The sequence below is a fragment of the Rhinopithecus bieti genome, unplaced genomic scaffold, assembly GCF_001698545.2.
Source record: "Rhinopithecus bieti isolate Rb0 unplaced genomic scaffold, ASM169854v2 scaffold_10657, whole genome shotgun sequence".
Taxonomy (NCBI): domain Eukaryota; kingdom Metazoa; phylum Chordata; class Mammalia; order Primates; family Cercopithecidae; genus Rhinopithecus; species Rhinopithecus bieti.
The window spans coordinates 1117608-1141524 of record NW_016806691.1 but is presented as its reverse complement, the minus strand read 5'-3'; the positions used below and the strand labels follow the sequence as shown (position 1 = coordinate 1141524).

The window sequence follows — 23917 nt, the reverse complement described above, 5'->3', positions numbered from 1 at the left end:
AATTCATTTTCATTTATTTGGGCATTGTAGAAATAAATGGTATATTTATTAACTTGGAAAACAAATCTTTCAACTGTTAGCTGTATATGATCTTCAGAGAGAATGTTAAGTAAAGGTTAATTGAAATGGTCTTTAAACATTTAAGTGAAAAGAAAAAGTAACTATTTACTGCCATATGATTAAGTGAAGAGTTTTTTATTGGTAGCTAATACTGAGCAGAGAATCTTATCCTAATTAATGCTTTTATTTTCTATTTTATAAAAGATGTATTTTCTTCAATAAACACTTCCTTTAAAAACGTCTTTGTATTCATGTGTCCAGTCAATTTTCAAAAGTTTTATAAACTCATACCTAATGACCAAAAGATAAAAGTGATGTTAAAATGAATTTGTGAGTCTCAAGTAGAGATGAAAATAAAGGGACAATAATCATGAAAATATTGATAATATGTAATGTGAGTTTAATAGTTAGATATATCTAAAATGTGGACACGTTCATTTTCAGTAAAATTCTATTTTGGAGAGTGTTTTATGGAAGTTACTAACTGGTAAAATTTAACATTTTAAATCAACAGTTAAAAAATAGACATGTTTTCTGTTAGTACTTTATAATAGAATATTTTAATGGTATTTTAGGATGAATTACAAACATTTCTACAAAATCCTTTTATATATTATATAACCTTGGTTCCAGAATAGTCAATACAAAAATAACAATTTTACTGTTTACTTAGAGGTCTTTATACCACTTCTTGTAACATATTTTTTAATGCTTTAGTATTATATCATCATGCTTCCTCTGATGTCACACCTGTGTTTACTATTTCTCCCACTTATTTTTTTCTCAGTCCTCAAAGTATCAGCCCTGGGAATATAGATGTTAGAGCAAATCTGGCCCATTGGTAATATTTCCACTATACCCATCTTAGTGAATAGACTTCTCCATGTATTAAGTAGCACAGGCTGCATAGACAGTGTTTTTTTAAATTGCAATAGTATTCATTAGTGAGGCATGAAATCATTTTAGTAGATTGCATGACCAGTGTTTCTTTTTTAAGCTAACAAAATTAAACTAGAAATCAACACAGTTACATATAGTAAGTGTGCTACATATAGCAGTGTGAATATGTACACTCACATATGTTGTTTCATGAAACTTTGGTTTCAGTTATGTGTGTGTACACAAGGACATGCATTGTAAAATGTGTTGCTGACCATGGGTCATGGTCAAAATATTTTGCTAGATTGAGCTGTTTAAAATAGTCTTGGCCAGGAGCAGTGACTCACGCCACTTAGGGAGGCTGAGACAGGCGGATCACCCAAGGTCAGGAGTTCGAGACCAGCCTGAGCAATATGAAACCCCGTCTCTGCTAAAAATACAAAACAGATTAGCTGGGTGTGGTGGCATGTGCCTGTAATCCCAGCTACCCAGAGGCTGAGACAAGAGAATCGCTTGAATCTGGGAGGCAGAAGTTACAGTGAGCCAAGATCGCGCCATTGCACTCCATCCTGGGCAACAAGAGGGAAACTCTGTTTCTAAATAAATAAATAAATAAATAAATAAGTAAGTAAGTCTCTTCCTGATTCTCAAGGTGTCCTAGAGGGAGAGAAAACAGAGAGAGGGAAAAAGAGAGAGAGAGAATAGAGAGGAGTAATAGTCTCATGAAAACAGTGGTTCTTATGCCTAGTTTACAATATGAATGCCACGGCATTACTCATAAAGAAACTTGGCAACTATCTCACAGGGAAACAGATCATTTGCTTCAAATACGCACATCAATAAAATAGATAGTGCTAGTCACTAGTAAACTTTGCTATTAAATGCAAAGCTTAGTTTTGTCTCTCAAAATAATTTTATGTAGTGTGTTACTTTATTTGAAAGTCTTCCACATGTAGGAAGACTATTATGTAATAAAGTGAATTTATTCTCTGCCCAAAAGTTCTAGTGATACGGTATTTAGCACCTCAGATTCTGCAAATTATTTGTTTTGTCCAAGGTGTTTTAAATGTCACATTTCTAGTATTAAACATAAAAATATAGAAATATTTAGCCAGAAGATTTTCATATTATTCATTCTGAAATACCTTGCTTCTGAGAACAATGAACCTGTTTTTGGATAGATAATAGATCCGTTTTGTAAAACCTGACCGATTTGCCAAAGGACCGGTCTTCTTTAAATTGACAGCATGCTTAGATAGAGATAAATGAAAGGGTTAAATTGTGAAGTTTTTTAAGTCCTAATGAGTTTTTAAAAATGTATTTTGACCTCAGCTTCTTTTTAGTTTGCCAGTGTTTTTGTTGATTTTTTTTAAGGCTAGAAGTTGAACTTGCCCCACTATTTGCTTCAGAAAGAATCCATGTTTATATACATACCTAGTATCTGCACCCAGGTTTAGAAAATGCTCATCCCACTCCTATTTAGAGTATCCACTGTGAGCATTCAAATGATGGATTGGATTTGTGTGTGTGGCAGGGTGGGGTGGGAGTGTGTGTGTGTGTGTACAGTCAGCCCTCTATATCTGTGGGTTGTGGGTTCTGCATCTGTGCATTCAACCTTGGATTGAAAATATTTTTTTAAATATGTCTGTACTGAACATGTACTTACTTTTTTTCTTGTCATTATTCCCTAAACAATATGGTATAACAACAATTTATATCACAGCTACGTTGTATTAGGTATTGTAAGTAATGTAGAGATGACCTAAAGTATATGGGAGGATGTGTTATATGCAGATACTATACCACTTTATATCAAGGTCTTAAGCATCCTTGGACTTTGGTATCCACAGGGTTCAGAGGTGAGTCGTGGAACCAGTCCCCCACGGATACTGAGGGACGACTGTATATTGTAAAGGGGCTAACCAAATGTGTGCCACTTTTTCCTAAGAGTTATGTCAGTGGTTCTCAAATAAAAATAATGTGATACCTTCATTTAAAATGAAGATTGTTGGTTTCATCCTCCAAAGACCTTGATTCAGTGGGTACCAGTAATCTGCATAGTGGTTAAATACAAGGGTTCTGCAACCAGGCTACCTACTTGGGTTTGAATGCCAGCTCTGCCACTGATTAACTCTGTGGGGTAAGCTATTTAACCTCTCTATGATTCCAGTTTATCATTTGTACAGTGGGGTAATAATAGTACCTTCCTTGTAGAGTTGTGAGGATTGAATGATACAGCTTACTGTTTTAGCCATTTTTACTATGTTTTCAAATAAGCAGGTCAGTTGCTTCTGATGAAAAACACTGAATTATGAATAGGAAAATCAATTTAAAATGGCATAAAAACATCTATTATTGACCCTTAGCACTCTTTCCATTTACTTAAAACCTTGAAATAAATCTTGGATTTGGTCTTAATGAAAGTGGCACCTGATTAAGCCTACAAGAATTTGAAAAGTGGAAAACCAAGTAATAGTATTTGCATCATGATGTTTGACGAGAGTAAAAACTTATGTTTATACCTTCTTTATTGTTACGATGCATTATATATTTGGCATGTAGGGGAAATTATTGGATTTTTTTAGTAATAATTATTGGTGATTTAAGTTTTTATATCAACTTTAACATTTACTTATGACTTTGTTAACTTGGTAAAACTCTCTTTTCCTTACCTGTTTTGTAATAAAAGAAAGACTATTAGACTGAAAAGTGAATGTCAGTTTTCCTAATAGTTACTTTTCTAAAAGTCTTTTCATTTAACATTTAAGAGAGATATCTAATGTTATATGATTTATCTTTTGTGCATAATTATGACAGTTACAGAAAGTATTTTTAAAAACTAATGTGTTCGGTCTCAATAACATAAGTTTTAAAAATAATTTAACAGCCTTAGTTACCCTAAGTCTGATTTTCATTGATAACCAAAAAAAATCTTTCATGCAATGTGCACTTGCTCCCATTTCATGTGCCTGATTGATTTTAAAGGCTGCTTTGCAGAACTCCAGAATCCAGCTGCTAAGACTTATATTAACATTGTTTTCAAACATAAGCAAAAACTCACTGATCCTTAACATACCTCTGAAAAAACTACTTCTCCATCTAACCAATGGAGAAACTAAGGGATAAGAGATAAAGCACTTCAGCATAACAAGTTGAAACCAAAATTAAAATTAGTTTTTTTTTATTGTCGTCGTTTGTTTGTTTTGAGACGGAGGATCGCTCTGCCACCAGACTGGAGTGCAGTGGCATGATCCTGGCTTACTGCAATCTCCGACTCCCTGGTTCAAGCGATTCTCTGTGGTTTCCTCTGTCAGTGTGTCATCTTAGGTCATTTTACCTCTGTTAGTTTAATCAGCTTTTTAACTGCTTCACTGTATTGAAGACCTTTTGATTATATCATTATTTTGAATTGCTCCCTGTTAAAATGAATATTTTAACCTCGGCTTTTGTTTCACTTTTAACAGCAGGAGTTCTTAATTCTCCCTTAAAATTAATATAGTTCTCCCTTAAAAATATATATAGTTCATTGAGAGAAACACCTGTGTTTAATCACATGGTTGTTTATCACACTTATTTGGCTTTCATATCACAAGTGATATCCTTATTTGCAGGTTTTTAAGTAGTCGTTATTGCTGGTATGGTGATGATAAGAAATAAAAGGAATTTTCCATCTGCATAGTTTTAAGCAGATGCTATTATAATTTTAGTTTAAATACAATATAAATTTTGAATTTAATAACCGTGCATTTAGTATTTTTACTTATTACAACAGGAATCTTTTTTTTTTTTTTTTTTTTTTTGAGACAGAGTCTGCCCGCTCTGTCGCCCAGGCTGGAGTGCAGTGGGCCTGGATCTCAGCTCACTGCAAGCTCCGCCTCCCGGGATTTAACGCCATTCTCCCTGCCTCAGCCTCCACGTAGCTGGGAACTACAGCGCCCGCCACATTCGCCTGGCTAAGTTTTTTTTTTTTTTTTTTTTTTTTTTTGTATTTTTTAGTAGAGATGGGGTTTTCACCGTGGTTTATGCCAGGATGGACTCGATCTCCTGAACCTCGTGATCCGCTCCATCCTCCGGCTCCCAAAGTGCTGGGATTAACAGGCTTGAGCCACTTGCGCCCGGCCTTAGGATCTTTTATTAAGAATGGGAGTGAATGTGGATCCCTTTTGTCCTGGATTTTTTCATTTTTACTTTTCTAACATTGTTTTTCCTTTTGCTTTGCTTTTTAATACAATCTACCGTGTTGTTTGTATTTTTTAAATATTACCTTATGTCCTTTTTTGGAGCAAGTAAATATCTTTCAAACCTATTGAGTTTTTATCCAAATAATTTCTAGTTTGAAGTATCAATAAAGTAAGGAATGATTGATTATGTAGTTGTTCTGAGATGTGGTTATGTTTTTTTGATCTCTACAGGGCCTCCCCACTCCTACCATATACATACATTGCTGCTTCTTGAGTTGAAGAGAGGACCTTTTAATATTACCATTTAATAAAAGTGAAAGCTTAGATATAAACTAAATCCTAAAACTACAATACAAGTTCAGTTGTTAGATTTCTTTATTTTGTTTTGTTTATAAAGACCCTTTTAAAAAGAATATAATATAGTAGGAGAAGTCCTGGGTTTTGTGGTTTCCTCTATCAGTGTGTCATTTTAGGTCACTTTACCTCTGTTAATTAGCTTTTATATGAATTAGAGATAGGTCTCTTTAGCCTAGGCTAAGGCTTGGACAAATTACATGTTTTTAGTCCCTTTCAGCTCTGAGATCTGTGATTTTGTAACTCTGCCATGGATTGTATTAAATGAAAGGTTAACTTGAGGGAGTGTGACAGCCTTGGAGAGGTTCTTCCTGGAAGATAAAACTCTTCTTGTAACCTCTGCGGCTTGACTGAAAACCTCCTCTCAGGAGTGTTAGCATTGTGACCTGACTGTAATCTGAGCTGCTATGGAGTTTCTTGTTCACCCCTGCAGGCCCTGTGCCTCAGATATGTTTTTCAAATGCAAGATAATGAGAAGGAGGTTTTAATAAGGTGTTTTGCTTTGTTAAAAAAAAAAATCCGTATTCTCCTTTTTAAAATTGAACTTTGTTTATTGGGTTGATTCTGTTTTTAAAAGCATCATACGAAGTTGAGTTGAATGTAATGGCCACATATATGCCTTATTTCGGAGGTAGAACAGAGGCAGTAGAGTTGTTTATGACATTGAGTTGGCATAAATCACATTAATTGTGTTCCTATTCAGTTTTATAAAAGGTTAATTTGACTCTGTATATTGGGTATATATATTAAATATATATAGAGAGAATATATATTAGTATTAATATATTAAGTATAAATTGTTATGTAGCTATTAAGGTCATTTTAATATAACCTCAGAATATTATAGCTAAAAATATTTTAAGAAACAATTGTCTTATCATTGTACATTTAATTCAATATATCATTCCCTATTTGGAAATTAATCTTTTTATATTTTTATACTCATTAGCTCCATGGTACCAGAATGTTCCAGTAGCCATGTTGATTTGTAATTCATAGTCATTTAGTACCTTACTACTCAAAAATGTTATCTGTAGACAATACCTGGAAAGTTGTTAGAAATGTGGAATCCGAGGTCTCACCTCAGACATACTAAACAAAAAACCATTTTATTAAGATCCCCATGCAATTCTTATGCACATTAAAGTTTGAGAAGTACTAATTTAGTAGTTTACTAACTAGGTAAGCCACTTGAAAGTGTTATTTCAGGTAGCTCTTAAGCTATATGATTTCATTCATGGTTTGGCTTCAGAACTGTGTTATCTCTTGATTTAAATGGAACATAATTATCTGTTGACTTCATAACTAATTGATAATTGAAAGATCTCAAAATGTCTTAGGGCATGTTTAGTTGTAGGGGTATATGTCTTCATTTAGTTGTAGGGGTATATGTCTTCATTGTTCCTGTAAATTTCTACAAACTGCATGCAAAATGTACCCTTATTCCTTGTGTAGTGAGACAATTGAGATGCAAGTAAAAATTCCTCTAAGGTTTGCCATATGTGCAAATAAGAAATCTATGATTTGATATTAACAAGTACACCAAGTTCAGTGAAAAGAGAAATAGCCATCCATCTGCAAGCTCTGAGGCAAATTTGACACAGTCATCATAATAGCAGATTTTACTATGAAAAGTTGAGTCCTCACTGAATACTTAATAAAAATCCACTGTAGGGACAACATTGTTCCAAGTCTTCATAGTTACAATAGAAGATGAAGACACTGTAGGGACAACATTGTTCCAAGTCTTCATAGTTAGAAGATGAAGAGGCTCTCTAGTTCTAGACCCACTTACCTGGTTGGCCAGTCCACTGCTTGACCATCAACATTTCTTTCATAAGTAAATTTGGCAAATTGGAATGTGTAGTTTCTAATAAATATCAGCTACACTGTCCCACTACATCACTGTATTGTTTATACTCTCAAATTGTTTAATCTGGATTATTTAAGTACATATTTTCCCTGCTTGGTCAATTCTATGAGTTTGAAATTGTATAGATATTCCTAATAGGTAATTGTTAATACAAATTATCTGTGATAATTTTTTCTTAGTCTCTTAGGTTGAACTGTCTTGCCATTTTGTAGATAAAAGCGTATCAGCAATTTCATATGGTTTAACCTAGTAAAAGAAATTTAAGGGGCTCTGTCTTATTTTTGTCACTCAGTAGCCACAAGGAATTATTTTGTTGTAACCCACTTTTGCTTTTGTTGTTTTTGTTAGCTCTTCTAACAAAACAAAGTGCCTTTTAGGAAAACAATTCCCTTACATGGAAATTAATGAATGTAACAAACATGGGGCTGATAAAAGCTAATGGTGAATTAGTAATTTATAAGTACAGTATGTTTTTTAAATTATCACATGGTATAAACATTACAACACATGTATAAACATTACAACAAGACTTTTCATTAATTTTCATTAATCTGAGATTTTTCCTGTCTATTTGGTTGCAGTTTTGTTTCAGAAATCTAGTTCTTTTTCACAATTTTTTAAAAAATAGCTTAAATTATTTTAGGAAAAAAAATATTGAACGAATTGGAGAAATTCAGTATAATTTTACAAAACTAAGATGTCGTTAATAATATTTTGCTATTGTTGCTGACACTTCACTAAAACTTTAGTAATTAAACCAAGCTAGTTTAGTTGTTAATGACTAATAATTGTTTTGGCCATTTGCCAGTGTTACCAGGTGAAATAAAATGAGCCACACAATTATGAAAGGAAATAGATGCTATCTGTGGAGATGGTTTTATTAAAGAATACTAAACTGATATTAAGAATGTGTACTTTATTTTGTTTGTCTTTGAATGTATTACATATAGTTGCAGTCCTTTTAGCAACCCCAACAGCAATAACTAAGGTTTGTTAAATTGTATAGTTAGAAAACCAAGGAAAAGGTATAACAGTTCTCCAGGAGTGTGTTTATTCACCTACTGGGAGACTGCCTGATGAAGCATTTCTTAAAGGTGATTTGACAACCTGTGAAATCTAGGGTGAGTTTCCAGATCTTTGTCATTCTGGGCTGAAAGTTAATAATGTTAAGAAAGTACCCGAATTATAAAGCAAACTGAAAGGTGGGGATGTGGGATAAAACCACCAATGTTGAAATTTCAGCTTCTTTTATACTAAGCCTGAAGTTCATATATCATAGCAAGTAAATAAATATATTTTAAAATATAAACTGCAGAACTTTCCTTGCTTTTACTATTACAGAGAAAATAATTGTGAATTCAGTGTGTGTTAAAACAACTTCTGTTACCACATTTTGGGTGTTTTATATTATGTGTTATCAAGCTGTGTTTTTGTGTTTTATTTTAGCTTATTTGCACTAATCTTGATGAACTCAGGGAATTAATCACAAAAATCGAGAATGAACTCAAAGATCTGGAAAACAGTAGAAAAAAATCGGTAGGTGTTGATCCAAAAGTTCTATCTATTATTGTCAGCATTAAAATTTATTCCTGCTTTTCCTAAAGCCTTTTGAAATCTTGTTTTCCTGGATTACATGAAAATTTACAATGAAAGATAGAAACATTGTTTCTTTTATTTCTCCTGTGTGATCTAGTTTTCATTTTTAATAGACAGAAATCATGCCAGGGCAGTTAAATTAATTTTGTTTGCCTGGTTTGTATCAGGTATAGTTTTAGATATTTCCCAGTATACTGGCTGGTTGTTTTCTGACTGGTGCTTTTTTGGTTAATGTTTGCCTTGCAAATATTCTTAATAGTTATATGCTTTTAATGGAAGTTTATTGCTTAGTAACATAAAATTTTAATTCAGTGTAACATAAAAACAGATATAAATTGTTTAATACTGCCCCAGATGATTTTGATACATACTTAACAATATGACTTTTTTAAGAACCTTTATCTGGTGAAAGGTTTTTTAACTTTCACTGTATCGTCTAAATTGTAATTTTTACTTTCATTTTCTAATATTTTTATTGTTCTTGAGAGACTAGAGTTTAAGGGCATATATTTATTCACCCGATACTTGGTAAAACACTCAATTCTACTATTTATTAAATCAGTAGCACCTGTTTAACTAGCATTTATAGTTGAGCTATGCACAGATTTTAAACACAATTACATACCAATAAATAAATGGGAAAGGCTTTAAACCTGAAGAAAATCATTTTTTTTAAACCTTTCGTTTTGCGCCTTAGGAATATCATGAAGCCACTTTTAGATCTGTGCTCAGAACCTGTTAATATAAATATGTGTAAAATATGGTTAGTGATTCAGCAAGTTTGATATCGGCAGATTTGTATTAGTCATTTATATGTTGTTATATGTATAACATATATATGTTGTTAGGAAAGACACGTTGGTAGCACTCTGAAAGGATATTGCAGTACCATAAAAATACAACCTTCTGAAGTTACTTAGTACTGGGGTGAAACAGCCTTAAGCATTCCAGAAGTCTCATGTGTGATAGATAACCCTGAGAGTATCATGGTAATTTAAGAGAGAGAATAAATGCTCATAATGATAGTCATCAATTAGCAAGAAAACATTATGTTCGGTAATTAACTTGAGAATGTGGAAAACTGCATATTTTGGAAATATTTTCATTAAAAATTGTTTAGATTATTATATTTTTATACACATACACTTTAGGTGTATAGGCAGTCTCTTGATGTGGAAGACTATGTGTTTCATTAAAATTTACTGCTGTGATATATTCCTCAGACATTTATACTATGTAAATGTTACTTTGTAGCCAGAGGGGTTTTTTTTGTTTTTGTTTTTTTTATGTGTTATGCTCAGAAAGGACTAATTCTGTTCGCTAATAGGAAGGAATAGTCTTTTTAAAATATCAGAGTGTTACTGTTTTTTGCGGAAGTTGTTTTTAGGGAGGTGTCCGTATTTCATTCTAAACAATTCTGTTAAATAAATTTGCCAATTTTTTTTATGCTACAGTTAAACGTAAGTTTTATTTATTCCCATATTATAAATTAGAGGGTTTTTTAATGCATACTTTCAAGCATAGTTGAATTATATACTTATGGCATATATTATAGGAGAAAAAGACTTCTGCAAGCGTTCTAGAGGCTTCTGTAAAGCCATTCACCTCATTTCCATTGGTACTGTGTAGAAGAAGAGTAAAAGAAAACATAAACCACAGTCAGGCGTGGTGGCTCAGGCCTGTAAACTCAGCACTTTGGGAGGCTGAGGTGGGAGGATTTCTTGAGCCCAGGAGCTCGAGACCAACGTGGACAACATAGCTAGACCCAGTCTCTACAAAAAATAAAAAATTAGCTCAGCGTGGTGGTGCATGCATGTAATCGCAGCTTCTCAGGAGGCTGAGGCAGGAGGATCACTTGTGCCCAGGAGGTCGAGGCTGCAGTGAGCTGTGATCATGCCACTGCACTCCATCCTGGGCAACAGAGCCAGAACCTGACTCAAAAAAAAGAAGAAAACATAAACTACAAATATTTGACATTGTATTCCTTGAGGGCATGTTAATCAGTAAATTTTAGATTACCCTAGGGTTTAGTTGATTTGATTTGTATCTCTAAACTTTTAACTTGTCCATGCCCCCTGATGTTTGCGTATTAGTTTTAAAATATGTTTTCCACCCTTCAAAAAGTAGAAATTCTTTGAACTGTACTTAGCAGGGATAATCTTACTGAGATTACCAACATAAGAGCTCTTTCTCCTTAATTTAAACTGTTTAAAAGATTGTTTACATGAACAGATTATCTTAACCAATGAAACGGCCACATAGCATAAAGCAAATAGACAATAGAAGTTTGCATCTATCGTTCCTTATTTTTTACAAAAGCTAATAGTGAGTGTGATAGATGTTCTAAGAATTAACTTTATTGAATGTTTGTGTTATGTAATGTATGTTATGTTATGTTATTTATGTTTACTACCAGTTTGGCATCATTTGGGAGTAAGGTGTTCCACTTAACTGAATTTCTAGATAACAGAAACTTAAACCTTTGATACTAAAACTTAATTTTAATGGAAAAACTTCCCTGACTCCTTGTACTAAACACAATTTAACCTTTTCTTTATGACTTGAGGGTCATCATTATGAATAACAGTATTGTTACTCTAAAAATCTGTTGGTATTAGTAGTTCTGATTAAACATTCACCAAAAGGCTTTTATGTTAGTATATTTTGAAGGATTTTGTTTGTATTTTTGCTTTTGTTCTTTTTTTCATTGCCAGGCTGTCACCCGTCATTTCTTGTGTGTGTCCATATACTTGCCCTAGCTGATATATTGTGGATTAAGAAAGCAGGTAACCATACTTACTAGAATTAAGTTCATGGTGAGAACCTGAAGGATTTTCTTAACAATGAAGTGTGTAAACTTGGTAATAGTGACAACTCTTTTGACTGATTCCTTGTCTTATGGCCTTCCTTCACTATTGTCAGACAAATGAAGTATTAATACTGATCTTCATAAGAGTATATCACTGTCAAAACTAAGTATCTGGAGCCAAAACAATTCTTTTATTATTAACATTCATATCTATGATAATGGTTCCAGTAACAAAGAAGATATATTCTGTTATAAATATTTCTTTGTCGTAAATGTCATTACTAAATATAGAAATTACACATGTGATAGAGGATTTAACATGGATTCATATAATACAAACACCTAGCTGCTTCAGGAGACTTCTCTGCAGGGACTTTCCAGACAGTTTTTCCTACCAAAGTAGAAAAGCAACAGGGAAGAAGGATCCCATTTATTCACTCAGGTGAATATTCCATTTTAAAAGTTTTTTTTTTTTTTAATTAATGAACTTTATTTTTTAGAGCAGCTTTATGTTTACATAACAAGGTCTTTTTAACCTTTTAGAGGTTTTGTCATTGAACTATTCATTGTACTGGAAGACTTAGTGTTTTAAAATTTAGATTGTTTACTCATTCTTGCAAAACATCTAATACTGTTTATGGTTAATAATATGAAGAGAAAAATGCTTTAATTTCCTGAAATTTATACTCAGTTCACTTGATCCCATCACTCCATATAGGGGTTTAGTCCAAAAAGTCCTCATCATCCTTTAGATCCTATGGTACTGAACTTAATTATCTACCAGAGATTTGTTGAAAGTGAGACCTCTGGTTGAGATAAATATACAACAATGTATTTCTCTTCATTATTTACATCATAGCATTCTTTCATGATCTAAAGAAGAAATTGGAACATTTTGTTTTATTTTTGTGGTTTTAGCAGATAAAATTTGCATTTGTGCTTAATTCAGTGTTTAAAATATCTTTTTAGTGTTAGAGAGTTTTATTAGTGTTCCTGTGAATAGCATTGAAAGCTAAGATTTGCTAACTCTTACCTGATCTTATGTATTTGAAATACACGGAGGCTTGCTTTCAAAGTATAAAATTGGATAGATTATCACCAAACTTGATATACTAAGTTTTTCATATATAATCCCCTTTTCCCTCATATTTGTTTAATGTCCTTTATGTTCTGTATCATAGTTCTGATTTTCAAAGAAGTTTCAATCTTTTTCAATTAAGGAAGACCCTTGTAGAGATTGGGTATGAGGAAAAGTGAAAATTTTGCAATAAAAATTTATAAGGAAAAAAACCTCTTCTGGGTTATGTGATAATAAATGAAAGTCTTATATAAATATTGATAAGTAAATTTTAAATGTAAGACCACATCTTTTCTAATACGTCTTTTATCAGATAAGCCCCTCAACATTGTGTAGGATCTAAGATTTTATTTCTAAATTTTATAATCAATATGTAAGGAAAGCTATACATATTGAGCACAACCGCCTGTGCACTTTGATCCTGTGATGCTATTTAGAATTTAACTTTTGTTCTCCCCATTTCTTCTCCCTACCACAAAAAGTAATATATGCAATGATGTGTTTAGCAGACCACCCCTAGTAGTGGAAATTTGGAAACAATCCGTATGTCCAGCAGTAGGGAGATGATAACCAAACAATATTAACACACTGTTATATGGCTATAAAATTGGTAGATCATTGTTACAACATGGAAATATTTGTGAAATGTTAAGTTTTAAGAACATACACAATAGGCCAGGCGTGGTGGCTCACACCTGTAATCCCAGCACTTTGGGAGGCCGAGGTGGGCAGATCACAAGTTTCGGAGTTCGAGACCAGCCTAGCTAACATGGTGAAACCCCATCTCTACTAAAAGTACAAAAATTAGCCAGGCTGTAGTGGTGCGTGCCTGTAATCCCAGCTGCTCGGGAGGCTGAGGCAGGAGAATAGCTTCAACCCGGGAGGCAGAGGCTTCCATGAGACAAGATCGTACCACTGCGCTTGAGATTGTACCACTGCACTCCAGCCTGGGCAACAGAGCAAGACTCTGTCTCAAAACAAAAAGACATACAAAATAATATGTACATAATGATTACAGTATGTAAAAAGGTATGTTAAAAAGAATTATAAAGGAATTTCAAGTAATGGATAAAGTTCATCTTTATTATGTTCTTAAAATAATGTAAATTCAGAATACAATAATAATACTTCTCTTACCTAACTAAAGGGTATACATTAGCTAGACTGAATATTAGGGAAGTCAGAAGCTTAGATCAGAGATGCTAACCGCCCCCCAGTGTTTTGGTTACAGAGTTCTGTATAAGCCAGTGGTTATCAATCAGGAATGATTTTGCTCCCCTTCCCTAGGAGACATTGATTGTCATAGTTGAAGAAGTGGCACTGGCATTTAATGGATAGAGGCCGATGATGCTGCTGAACATCCTACATTGTAATGATCCTACAATGCACAGACATTCCACCACAACACAGAACTGTCTTGTCCCAAATGTCAGTTGTGCTGAGGTTGTAAAACCCTGGTAAAAGCCTGTATTTGCTAAGGGCCTTATTCTTTCATTCTGTCCGCTGCTGCCAACTTACTAAGTTGATGTTTTGAAAGTTAGGTAGAAATCAGTGAAATGATAATACCAGATCTCATCATAGAGAGTATTCTATTACATAATATACTTCTAATTAAGACTTGTCCTTGATGGAACTTGTGAATGTCTGTGTTAACCTTTACCCTTCATAATTCCATCGATGATTAATAAAGATTCTTGACCTTGGCTTCCCTTAGTATAGGAAATGTTATAAACAATATGGTTATATATGTATTTTCTTTATTCAGTTTTAGAAATATGATGTGATATGTTCTTAAAATATTGTAAGGAATGATAATATAAGTAAATGGAAAAATATTGACAAATGTTATAAAATAACAATGTTATAAAACTACATATAATGTTATAAAACCACTTAATGTTATAAAACCACTTATTACACATGTAATGGTAGTGTGTTATGTTATAAAACCACTTAAAACTACTTGTAATAAGTGGTTTTATAACATTAATAACAGCTTTCACTATATGCATACTGATATAAGGCAAAGAAATTATTGTGCATTAATCTTATTTTCTAACACCTGTAAAAAAGAAATTTTATTCTGTTATATTGAAGGATAATGGAATTTTCCCTCTTCTCTGCATTTCATGTCCCATTTTCTCAGTGAGGTTTCAAGTCAATATTTTTAATATTATTTTATAGCCAGTTGTATAGAATACAGTGTAAGGAGCTTTAAGTACATTCAGAGTCCTCAGTAAGCCCTAATTACTTTACTTCATGGCTTTAGTTGTAAGTATGGTTGTAATAATCTCTAAGTTATTCTTAAAATTAGTTTTATTTAAGGTTTTAATAGTCAAATCATGTGTAAAATATGTTTTTTATTCTAGATCTTCTGGTAAACTCGTTAATGGTTAACAAAACTGAAAACTATCTCAGCTGTGGGAGAAAATCAATTTTCCTTTAAATAGTTATACTAAATCTTTTAAAAATTAAAATGACCTTTTGGAAATGTTGCACAACAGATAAAATGTGCTTTTTACCTGCTTAGTTACAGATTCTATCCTTATTTATTAGGTAACTATTTTCTGAATGTCTTCTATGTGCTATGTATAGTACCAGGAACTTGGTAGGAATCCAGAGATTAAAACTAAGTCCCTGTCATCAAGGAATTCACTTATAGAGTTTTAAGATTTTATCCTCAACCTGTGGATTAAAATATTTATTTATTATTATTATTTTTAAGGTAGGGGCTACTTGCTCTGTCACCCAGGCTGGAGTGCAGTGGCACAATCATAGCTCACTGCATCCTTGACCTTTTGGGCTCAAGTGATCCTTCCACCTCAGCCTCAAGAGAAGCTGGGACTAGAGGCTCAAACCACCACACCTGGCTAATTTTTGTATATTTTGGTAGAGATAAGGTTTTGCTGTGTTGCCTAGGCTGGTCTCAAATTCCTGGGCTCAATCGATCCTCCTGCTTTAGCCTCCCAAAGTGCTAAAATTTTTATTTTTAATTAGGGTTGGTTGGGCTAGCCCCTGTCCTTTTATAAAAGATTTAATCTTTTATTTTCAAGCTGTGTTTATTCATAAGTCACCAGACACCATAGACATTTGCTCACTTCCCTTAATTACGTGTTTGTATTAATATGTTGTTTGGCAGTAGGGTAAAAGGGCAAATAACATGAATTTTATGGAGAATCAAATGTTAACTGACATGTTCAGAATAATCATGAAAAAGGGGACCTAGATGATAGGAAATGTGAACCAGACATATATGACTGGTCAGGCAAACAAAGTTTCTGTTGACTGTAGTCACTGAATTATTTGAAAATGCATGATCTGCATTCATATCCTACTCTACACAACTAAGAACTAGATTTTAACCTTTGTTTACAGTGCTCACTGTTTCTACTTACTGCAGTTTGGCTTGATGGTTTGAATCCCATCAGGGAAACTTGCATGAAAACAATGTTTGAAAACCTCTCTCTTCCAAAGTTCCCATTAAAGGGAAAAAAGATTGTACATTGTTTTTTTCATCAGGCAGGTAGTTAATGCTGTATATTCCATATATCCCAGCACAGAGTTGAGTTTCAAAGGAGTTGCCCTAGGTACAGATGCTTCTGTAGTCAAGAGCTTTCTAGTCTTTCTTTTTACTTTTTTTTTTTTTTTGGAAACAGAGTCTTGTTCGTTCGCCTAGGCTGGAGTGCAGTGGCATGATCTCAGCTCACTGCAACCTCTGCCTGCGAGGTTCAAGTGATTCTCCTGCCTCAGCCTCCAGAGTAGCTGGGATTACAGGCATGTGCCACCATGCCCAGCTAATTTTTGTATTTTTAATAGAGACGGAGTTTTACCATGTTGGCCAGACTGGTCTCAAACTCCTGACCTCAGGTGATCCACCTGCCTCAGCCTCCCAAAGTGTTGGGATTACAGGCTAGTGTGTCTTTTATAATTTGCTTTAAACCCTGTTTTTTTGAGACAGAGTCTTGCTCTATCGCCCAGGGTAGAGTGCAGTGGTGTGATCTCGGCTCACTGCAGCCTGCGCCGCCTGGGTTGAAGTGATTCTCCTGCCTCAGCCTCCTGAGCAGCTGGAACTATAGGCACAGGCCACCACACTCAGCTGGTTTTTGTATTTTTAATAGAGACGGGGTTCACTATCTTGGCCAGGCTGGTCTCGAACTCCTGACCTTGTGATCCACCCACCTCACCCTCCCAAAGTGCTGGGATTACAAGCATGATTGCCACCGCTCCCAGCCTAAACCTTTTTTTTTTTTTTTTTTGAGACAGAGTCTCGCTCTGTTGCCCAGGCTGGAGTGCAGTGGCGCGATCTCCACTCACTGCAAGCTCCGCCTCCCGGGTTCACAACATTCTCCTGCCTCAGCCTCCCGAGTAGCTGGGACTACAGGCGCCCACCACCACACCTGGCTAGTTTTTTTTTTTTTTTAGTAGAGACGATGGTCTCAATCTCCTGACCTCGTGATCCGCCTGTCTCGGCCTCCCAAAGTGCTGGGATTACAGGCTTGAGCCACCACACCCGGCCGGCCGCCTTAACCTTTTTGAATCACGTATCACATACCCTTTTTCGTATATAAGTGACGCTGTAAATGTCAAACATTTTTCAAAGTCCCAATAAATTTGTATTGTCTTCTGTTTAACAGTTTCTTTACTACTTTCCACAGTTCTGGAAAATTGAATTTAAATCTATGGAGGTTAAGGTAAAAAAAAAAAAAAAAAGAATCTTTACATCATTCTGAGTTTTTGTATTACAGAAGATATAAAAATCTTTGGAAAGACTTTAATTCAGTGCCTTTTGTGAGCTGGGAAATTATGTCAAAACTGAATAGACTGAACATTAATAAAACTTTCCTAGCATCTTACTAGACTCTAGAAAAAGAAAAAAATTATACATTATATATTGAAGGAAAATTAACCCAGAATCCAGCAGAGAGCACAAAGGAGCCTAAATAGAGAGCACAGAGTACACGTGTGGATGTTCCACCACTTTAAAATAGAAAGACCTTATGGGAAACCAGTTCTTTAAGATGTAATTCTTTTTTTTTTTTTTTTTTTGAGACGGAGTCTCGCTCTGTCGCCCAGGCTGGAGTGCAGTGGCCGGATCTCAGCTCACTGCAAGCTCCGCCTCCCGGGTTTACGCCATTCTCCTGCCTCAGCCTCCCAAGTAGCTGGGACTACAGGCGCCCACCACCTCGCCCGGCTAGTGTTTTGTATTTTTTAGTAGAGACGGGGTTTCACCATGTTAGCCAGGATGGTCTCGATCTCCTGACCTCATGATCCGCCCGTCTCAGCCTCCCAAAGTGCTGGGATTACAGGCTTTAGCCACTGCGCCCGGCCTAAGATGTAATTCTAACAAGTAGTAGCAGCTGCTTTTAATTAGAACAAGAGATGTTTAAGGCAGATTTACTGACAGCATGAAACACTGATAAATTATTTATGTATTTATTTTTGAGACAGGGTCTCACTCTGTCACCCAGGCAAGAGTGCAGTAGTTTGATTTTGGCTCACTGCAACCTCCACCTCCGAGGCTCAAGGAGTCCTCCCACCTCAGCCTCCCCAGTAACTGGGACTACAGGTGCAGGCTACCATGGCTGGCTAATCTTTCTATATTTTGTAGAGACAGGGTTTTGCCGTGTTTCCCAGACTAGTCTTAAACTCTTGGGCTTAAGTGATTTACCTGCCTCAGCCTCCCAAAATGCTGGGACTATAGGCATGAGCCACCATGCCTGGCTAATGAATAATTTTTAAAAAGACAATTGAAAAAAAAGCATAAAAGCAGGTCTTAGGAGCTTAAAACTAACAAAATAATTTGTTTGTAATGATGACCGAAGTCATCAAGAGTTAGATTATATTCATTATATTGTCAGAAAATCTGAAAGACATATTTTAGGAACATTTTAATCAATTTTAAAATAATCTTTTGTATCTAAGGAAGAAACCTCAGTTACATGAGAAATGTGCTTATGTAATGGAACACTTACTGTGGGCCTTTTCTGTGTTAGGCATTGTGAGAGAATATGAAAAAATAAAAGTGAGTAAGATTCTGTCCCTGCTTTTCAAATATTTCCCGTCTTAATGTCACTTATGTGGAACTTTTTATGCCCCTCTTATGCCAAAAAAAATACCATTACTTTGTGGTTTAGATTGTGCTGTGAATTGTTTGAGAACCCATCTTTCTGATAGCATATATAGATGTGTTAAAATTTCATCAATTTGTTGGCTAACATCAATTTATTGAAAACAGTCAAATTCAGATACTCAACCAGTGGTTAATTTCTAGTCCACAGTTCGTTCTTCTTTATAAATGAAAACGGTAGCACGTTATCTCTGAAATGTATATTGTTAGATTTTCTTCCCCAGTGATAGCGAACTACCTTACCAGGAATGTGACCTGTCACCCAGTTTTTCCCCCTCTACAAAGCCAGAAGACAGAGAAACTTGCAATGTTATCATTATTGTTATTGTTGTAGTTTGCCTTCATGCTTTCTATTTAAATGCTGATTTAGAAATACAATGGAAATGTTGGATATACTATTCAATGTATTCAGTGTGGGATGCCTTTAAAATACAAACACGTTCCTTTTCTCCTAGTCCTAAGTAAAAATTGGTAAAACTATCAAGAGAAAATAATAGCATATATAATAGTTCATGTTAGAGCTTCTGTCAGTGTTAAAATACTTTTTAACTTTTTTCATATTTATATGGATTATACTATCAAAATAGCACTTTTTCAGGTACTGTGCGCCAACATGATTAACATGATGTTTTACTCTCAAAACTGTGAATATGCAGGAATATGTTAATATGGTGGTAGTTTCTGTAGGTAAGCAGTAAGAAAAATAAGTGAATACTTATTGAATATAGTATTACCTTTTCATTTAATAGTACTTAGACTAAGGAGAATGTCAAATAATTAGTTTATTAAAATACTTAGTTACAGTTTATTATATATATGCTGTTTTTATACATGTGAGTTTAGATTATACCTTTGGATATAGTTAGTGATTTTAAATGAGACATCTTTAAGTGCCCAGCTAACTCAGTCAGTAGAGCACGAGACCCTTAAATAAGACTTCTTTTTATAGGGATCCATTTAGCTTTTCTAAAAGGTATTTGCGTTTTAATTAAAAAATATAATATGGCAGGGCGCAGTGGCTCGTGCCTGTAATCCCACTACTTCAGAAGGCCAAGGCAAGTGGATCACTTGAGGTCAGGAGGTCAAGACCAGCCTGTCGATATGGTGAAACCTCATCTCTACTGAAAAAGAAATACAAAAATTTAAAATTAGTTGGGTGTGGTGGCAGGCATCTATAATCCCAGCTACTAGGGAGACTGAGGCAGGATAATTGCTTGAACCCAGGAGGTGGAGGTTGCCATGAGCCGACATCGCACCTCTGCACTCCATCCTGGGTGACAGAGCAAGACCCTGTCTCAAAAAAAAAAAAAAGGAAAGCATAAGATATTGATATTTAGTACCTTCTCTACCACAGAATTTATGTCTGTGACAAGAATTAAACTTGTAACAAAAAATGTTTTGTGCTTCATGTGTCTGTGATCTAACAACATATTTGTAAATAAAAGCACATAGGAAAATAGCATTCATACTTGTGTTGTGTAAGTCGTGTTTTGTACTGTTCTTTTTAATAAAAATGTTATCTCCACAGTTATACCATCTCCATTTAAAAAAGCATTCTTTGTATATTTTTATATGATTTTCATGTTTTCTTCATATGACTGCTGATACCTGTTTTGTTTAGATATAAGAAAAATCTTTGCAAGTAACTGTATGACTTGTATAAACAAGTGACTTTCACCTAAGTTTAATGTACAAAGCATCTAAATTAAGGTGTGCAAAATATATTTGTAGTAATGAGACATTTAATGTAGAATTTATTTATGTCCCTCTTTTTCTTCCTTTTTAGGTATCCAATGTCCCCAGCATCAGTAGATTGCCAACTCCCTCTCCTTGCCACACCCCAGCCAGTGTTATGCTGGTGCTGTCATACCCATCCCAGATTACTGTAGCAGAATGGAGTTGTTCTTTAGTTGTGAGGTAAGTTTCCCTTCCCACTCATTTCACATACATAGAGATGCAACTTTTCTTTTTACAATATTGTGTAGTTTTGTAAGTTACTTTTTATTTTCCTTTATGATTCCTTAAGTTATTAATCCGTTACACTCAAAAACTTATAAAACTGCATAATATAATGAAGGACTTATCTTGTGACCATAGACCAGTTTCTTTGTAGCAATCCCTATGGGGTCATAAAACCTCCAGTGTTTGGTAGTTGGGCCATCTCACGGAAAGGGAGCTGGCAATCTGCAGCTGCAGTGGACATTGGATGAGAAACCATGAAAGGTAAGCTTCAAATTTAAATTATATTGTATGCCTTTGGTTCCATAATGTACACTTGAAATTCATACTTTTGTTGATTCATAAAAGAAAAATACTACTTGCCACTTTATAAAGTGACCTTCAGTAAATATTTGAATTATTAAATTCATATAACGCATTGAGATCCTCTTAGAAAGTATTTTTTGCCTATGAAAATAGTGAAAATTCTAACATGGAAACAGTTAACTTATCCCTGTATTCACATACTTGTTTATAAAGGAAAGTCAGAACTAAAATTAGATGCATAAAGCTTATTAAATATATTTTTGGTAGAGAAAGTCATAGCACTACTCCACAAATGATCTTTTACTAAATTATCTATCTGCCATTTTTATCTTTGTTTCTGTATTAAACAGTATAGAGAAAGTCTTAAGAGCCTTTCTGATTTTATTACATCCATATTCTCTCTTTGTGTTTGAAGATAGAAGAACTTGCTGTTTTGCTTTTAATTCACTCTTAACTTTATTTAGATCATTATAATTTTAATTATTATTGTAATTATAAAAGTTAAAATAAGTTTTAGAGACTTTAATTCTTACAATACAGAGATACCTACGTGTAAATATAGGTACTTACACAATATAATCTATTTCTTCTTTAGGAATTGTCTTTGTGGGGTTCAAGAGATACAGCATTGTATAGTGGAAGGAGATTAGATACTAGTATTTAGAGTGTAGAATTCTAGTCTAATGGCTGCTTTTATCTGCAAATACAGTTGTGTCTCAGTATCCTTGGGAGATTGGTTCCAGGACCCCACCTTCATACCAAAATCCATATATGTTCGAGTGCCTTATATAAAATGGTATAGTCTCTATAACTTAACACACATCCTCCTGTAGACTTTAAATCATCTCTGTATTACTTACAATATCTACTACAATGTAAATGTGATTTAAATAGTTGATATACTATATTGCCTAGGGAATAATGACAAGAAAGAAAAGGCTGTATGTGTTTAGTGTAGACACAACCATTCATTATTTTTTTTCTTCCAAATATATCTGTGGTTGGATACAGAGGGTCAACTGTACTTCGCTGTATAACTTTAGACCATTTTCTTCTAGAAAATAAATGCCCTTTGAGTTTCCTTTCAACTTTAATAATTTCATCCTAGATGAAACATGATCATTGTTCTTTGTTTTTCCCTTGTCCGTGTATATGAATAAAGTTGATCAGTCAGAAAAGCTATTAGTAGATTTTAGTTAATGACCTGATTTAACGTTCAATAAATATTTGTTTGATTTTAAATAGATTTTATATTAGACCCAAGATAAGGCAGATTATCATCTCTAATTTCTTTTATATAACTTTTCTTCTCTTCACGTTAATTTCATTGTATACCATGAAACTCTGAGACCCCTACTAAGTAGAAAGGGACAATGTCATTTTAATTTGATTGGGGTTGTAAGCACCATGTTTTGACCAAAGAAGATGATACATGAAACAGGCAATGTGAGTTTCCCTTTTACTCTCAGTAATTAAAACACCTTAGCTCAAATAGCAATCCCAGAACAGTTAATTTTCAACTTTTTTAAACCTCTGCATGCGTTTGAGCAACATAAAAACTTGACTCACATTCTCCATGGCAGGGTATAGGGGTGCCCTTTGTTGTGGTCATTATTTTTCATATGTATCTGCTAGACAAAGCATTTTATCAATCTTTACTTTCCTGTAATTTGTGTTATGAAAATAATAAACTTTGTGGTTTGATTTCCAAATATAGAATGATTCAATAAGCATTTTCAAATTATGAATGAAATACTATACCACCACTACCTCAGGCTGAAAATATATAAAGAAAGAGAAGAAGGCCACAAAACATATAACGTTAAAAGATAACAGACATTTCAAAACAGATTACTGGGTGAGACAGAGTTGTATGAAAGAAGTCTGTTCTCTGATAACATTTAAGCTTCCTTCCTTATACACAGTCTTCTAGTTCAGTAGTATATTTATCCATGTTGGATTAAATTTCTAAGATTAGTAATAAAAATAAAATTAAAAGGTAAAAACTTTCTAATCATTTAAAAACTCTTTTCTACAAAATTAATATTAATAATTCAACAGAGACAGAAATACAGTTGACAAATATCTTGAAATAACAACATCCCAGCTACACAGTCTCCCCATCCTGTGCCTCATCTACCTAGACCTAAGTAAGTTCTTCTGTGCCACGATACTGCTAGTCCTTCTGCATCCCCCACCGCACTACCACATGCTAATCCAGGCAGCAGTCATACTGCCCAGAGTAATTCTACAACTGTCATTTTTCTCCTGTAACTCCCGCTGAGGAATTCAGCGTGCCTGGTGTTCCCTAGCCTTTGAACAGTTTTCCAGTTAATTCTGCCACAAAGAGTATAGTCTCCCTACCATCATACCTTTCCTCTTTCTTCTCTCTTTAACTTAGGAAAGATTTACTTCCACTCTCACCATTTCACTTTTTGAAGCCAAATAGTTGAGAAGTGGAAGAATGTTGGTTATGAGTCTACCTAATTTCAATTTTAAGTTCACTTTTCTAGATGAAAGTTACTTCCTGTTCAATTTTATAATGTATCATGTAATAGTTTTGTGTTCATGGCTTAGAATAAGCACTTTTACTATCTTATAACATTTCTTTGAGAAAACTTTCAAGGTGTACATGCCTTATTAAAGGGAAAAGATACCTATTTTCTATTTTAGGTTCACTTTTCTAAATGAAAGT

The 23917-nt window shown here is 34.2% G+C and overlaps 1 protein-coding gene across 1 annotated transcript in view; it reads left to right on the top strand.

The window, feature by feature from the left end:
* The window catches only part of BRD10 (bromodomain containing 10), a 90867-nt gene that overhangs the window by 54381 nt on the left and 12569 nt on the right, over nucleotides 1–23917 (top strand). The window contains 1 exon segment of the mRNA XM_017877455.1: nucleotides 8794–8883. Within this exon segment, the coding sequence (XP_017732944.1) occupies nucleotides 8794–8883 (90 nt within the window).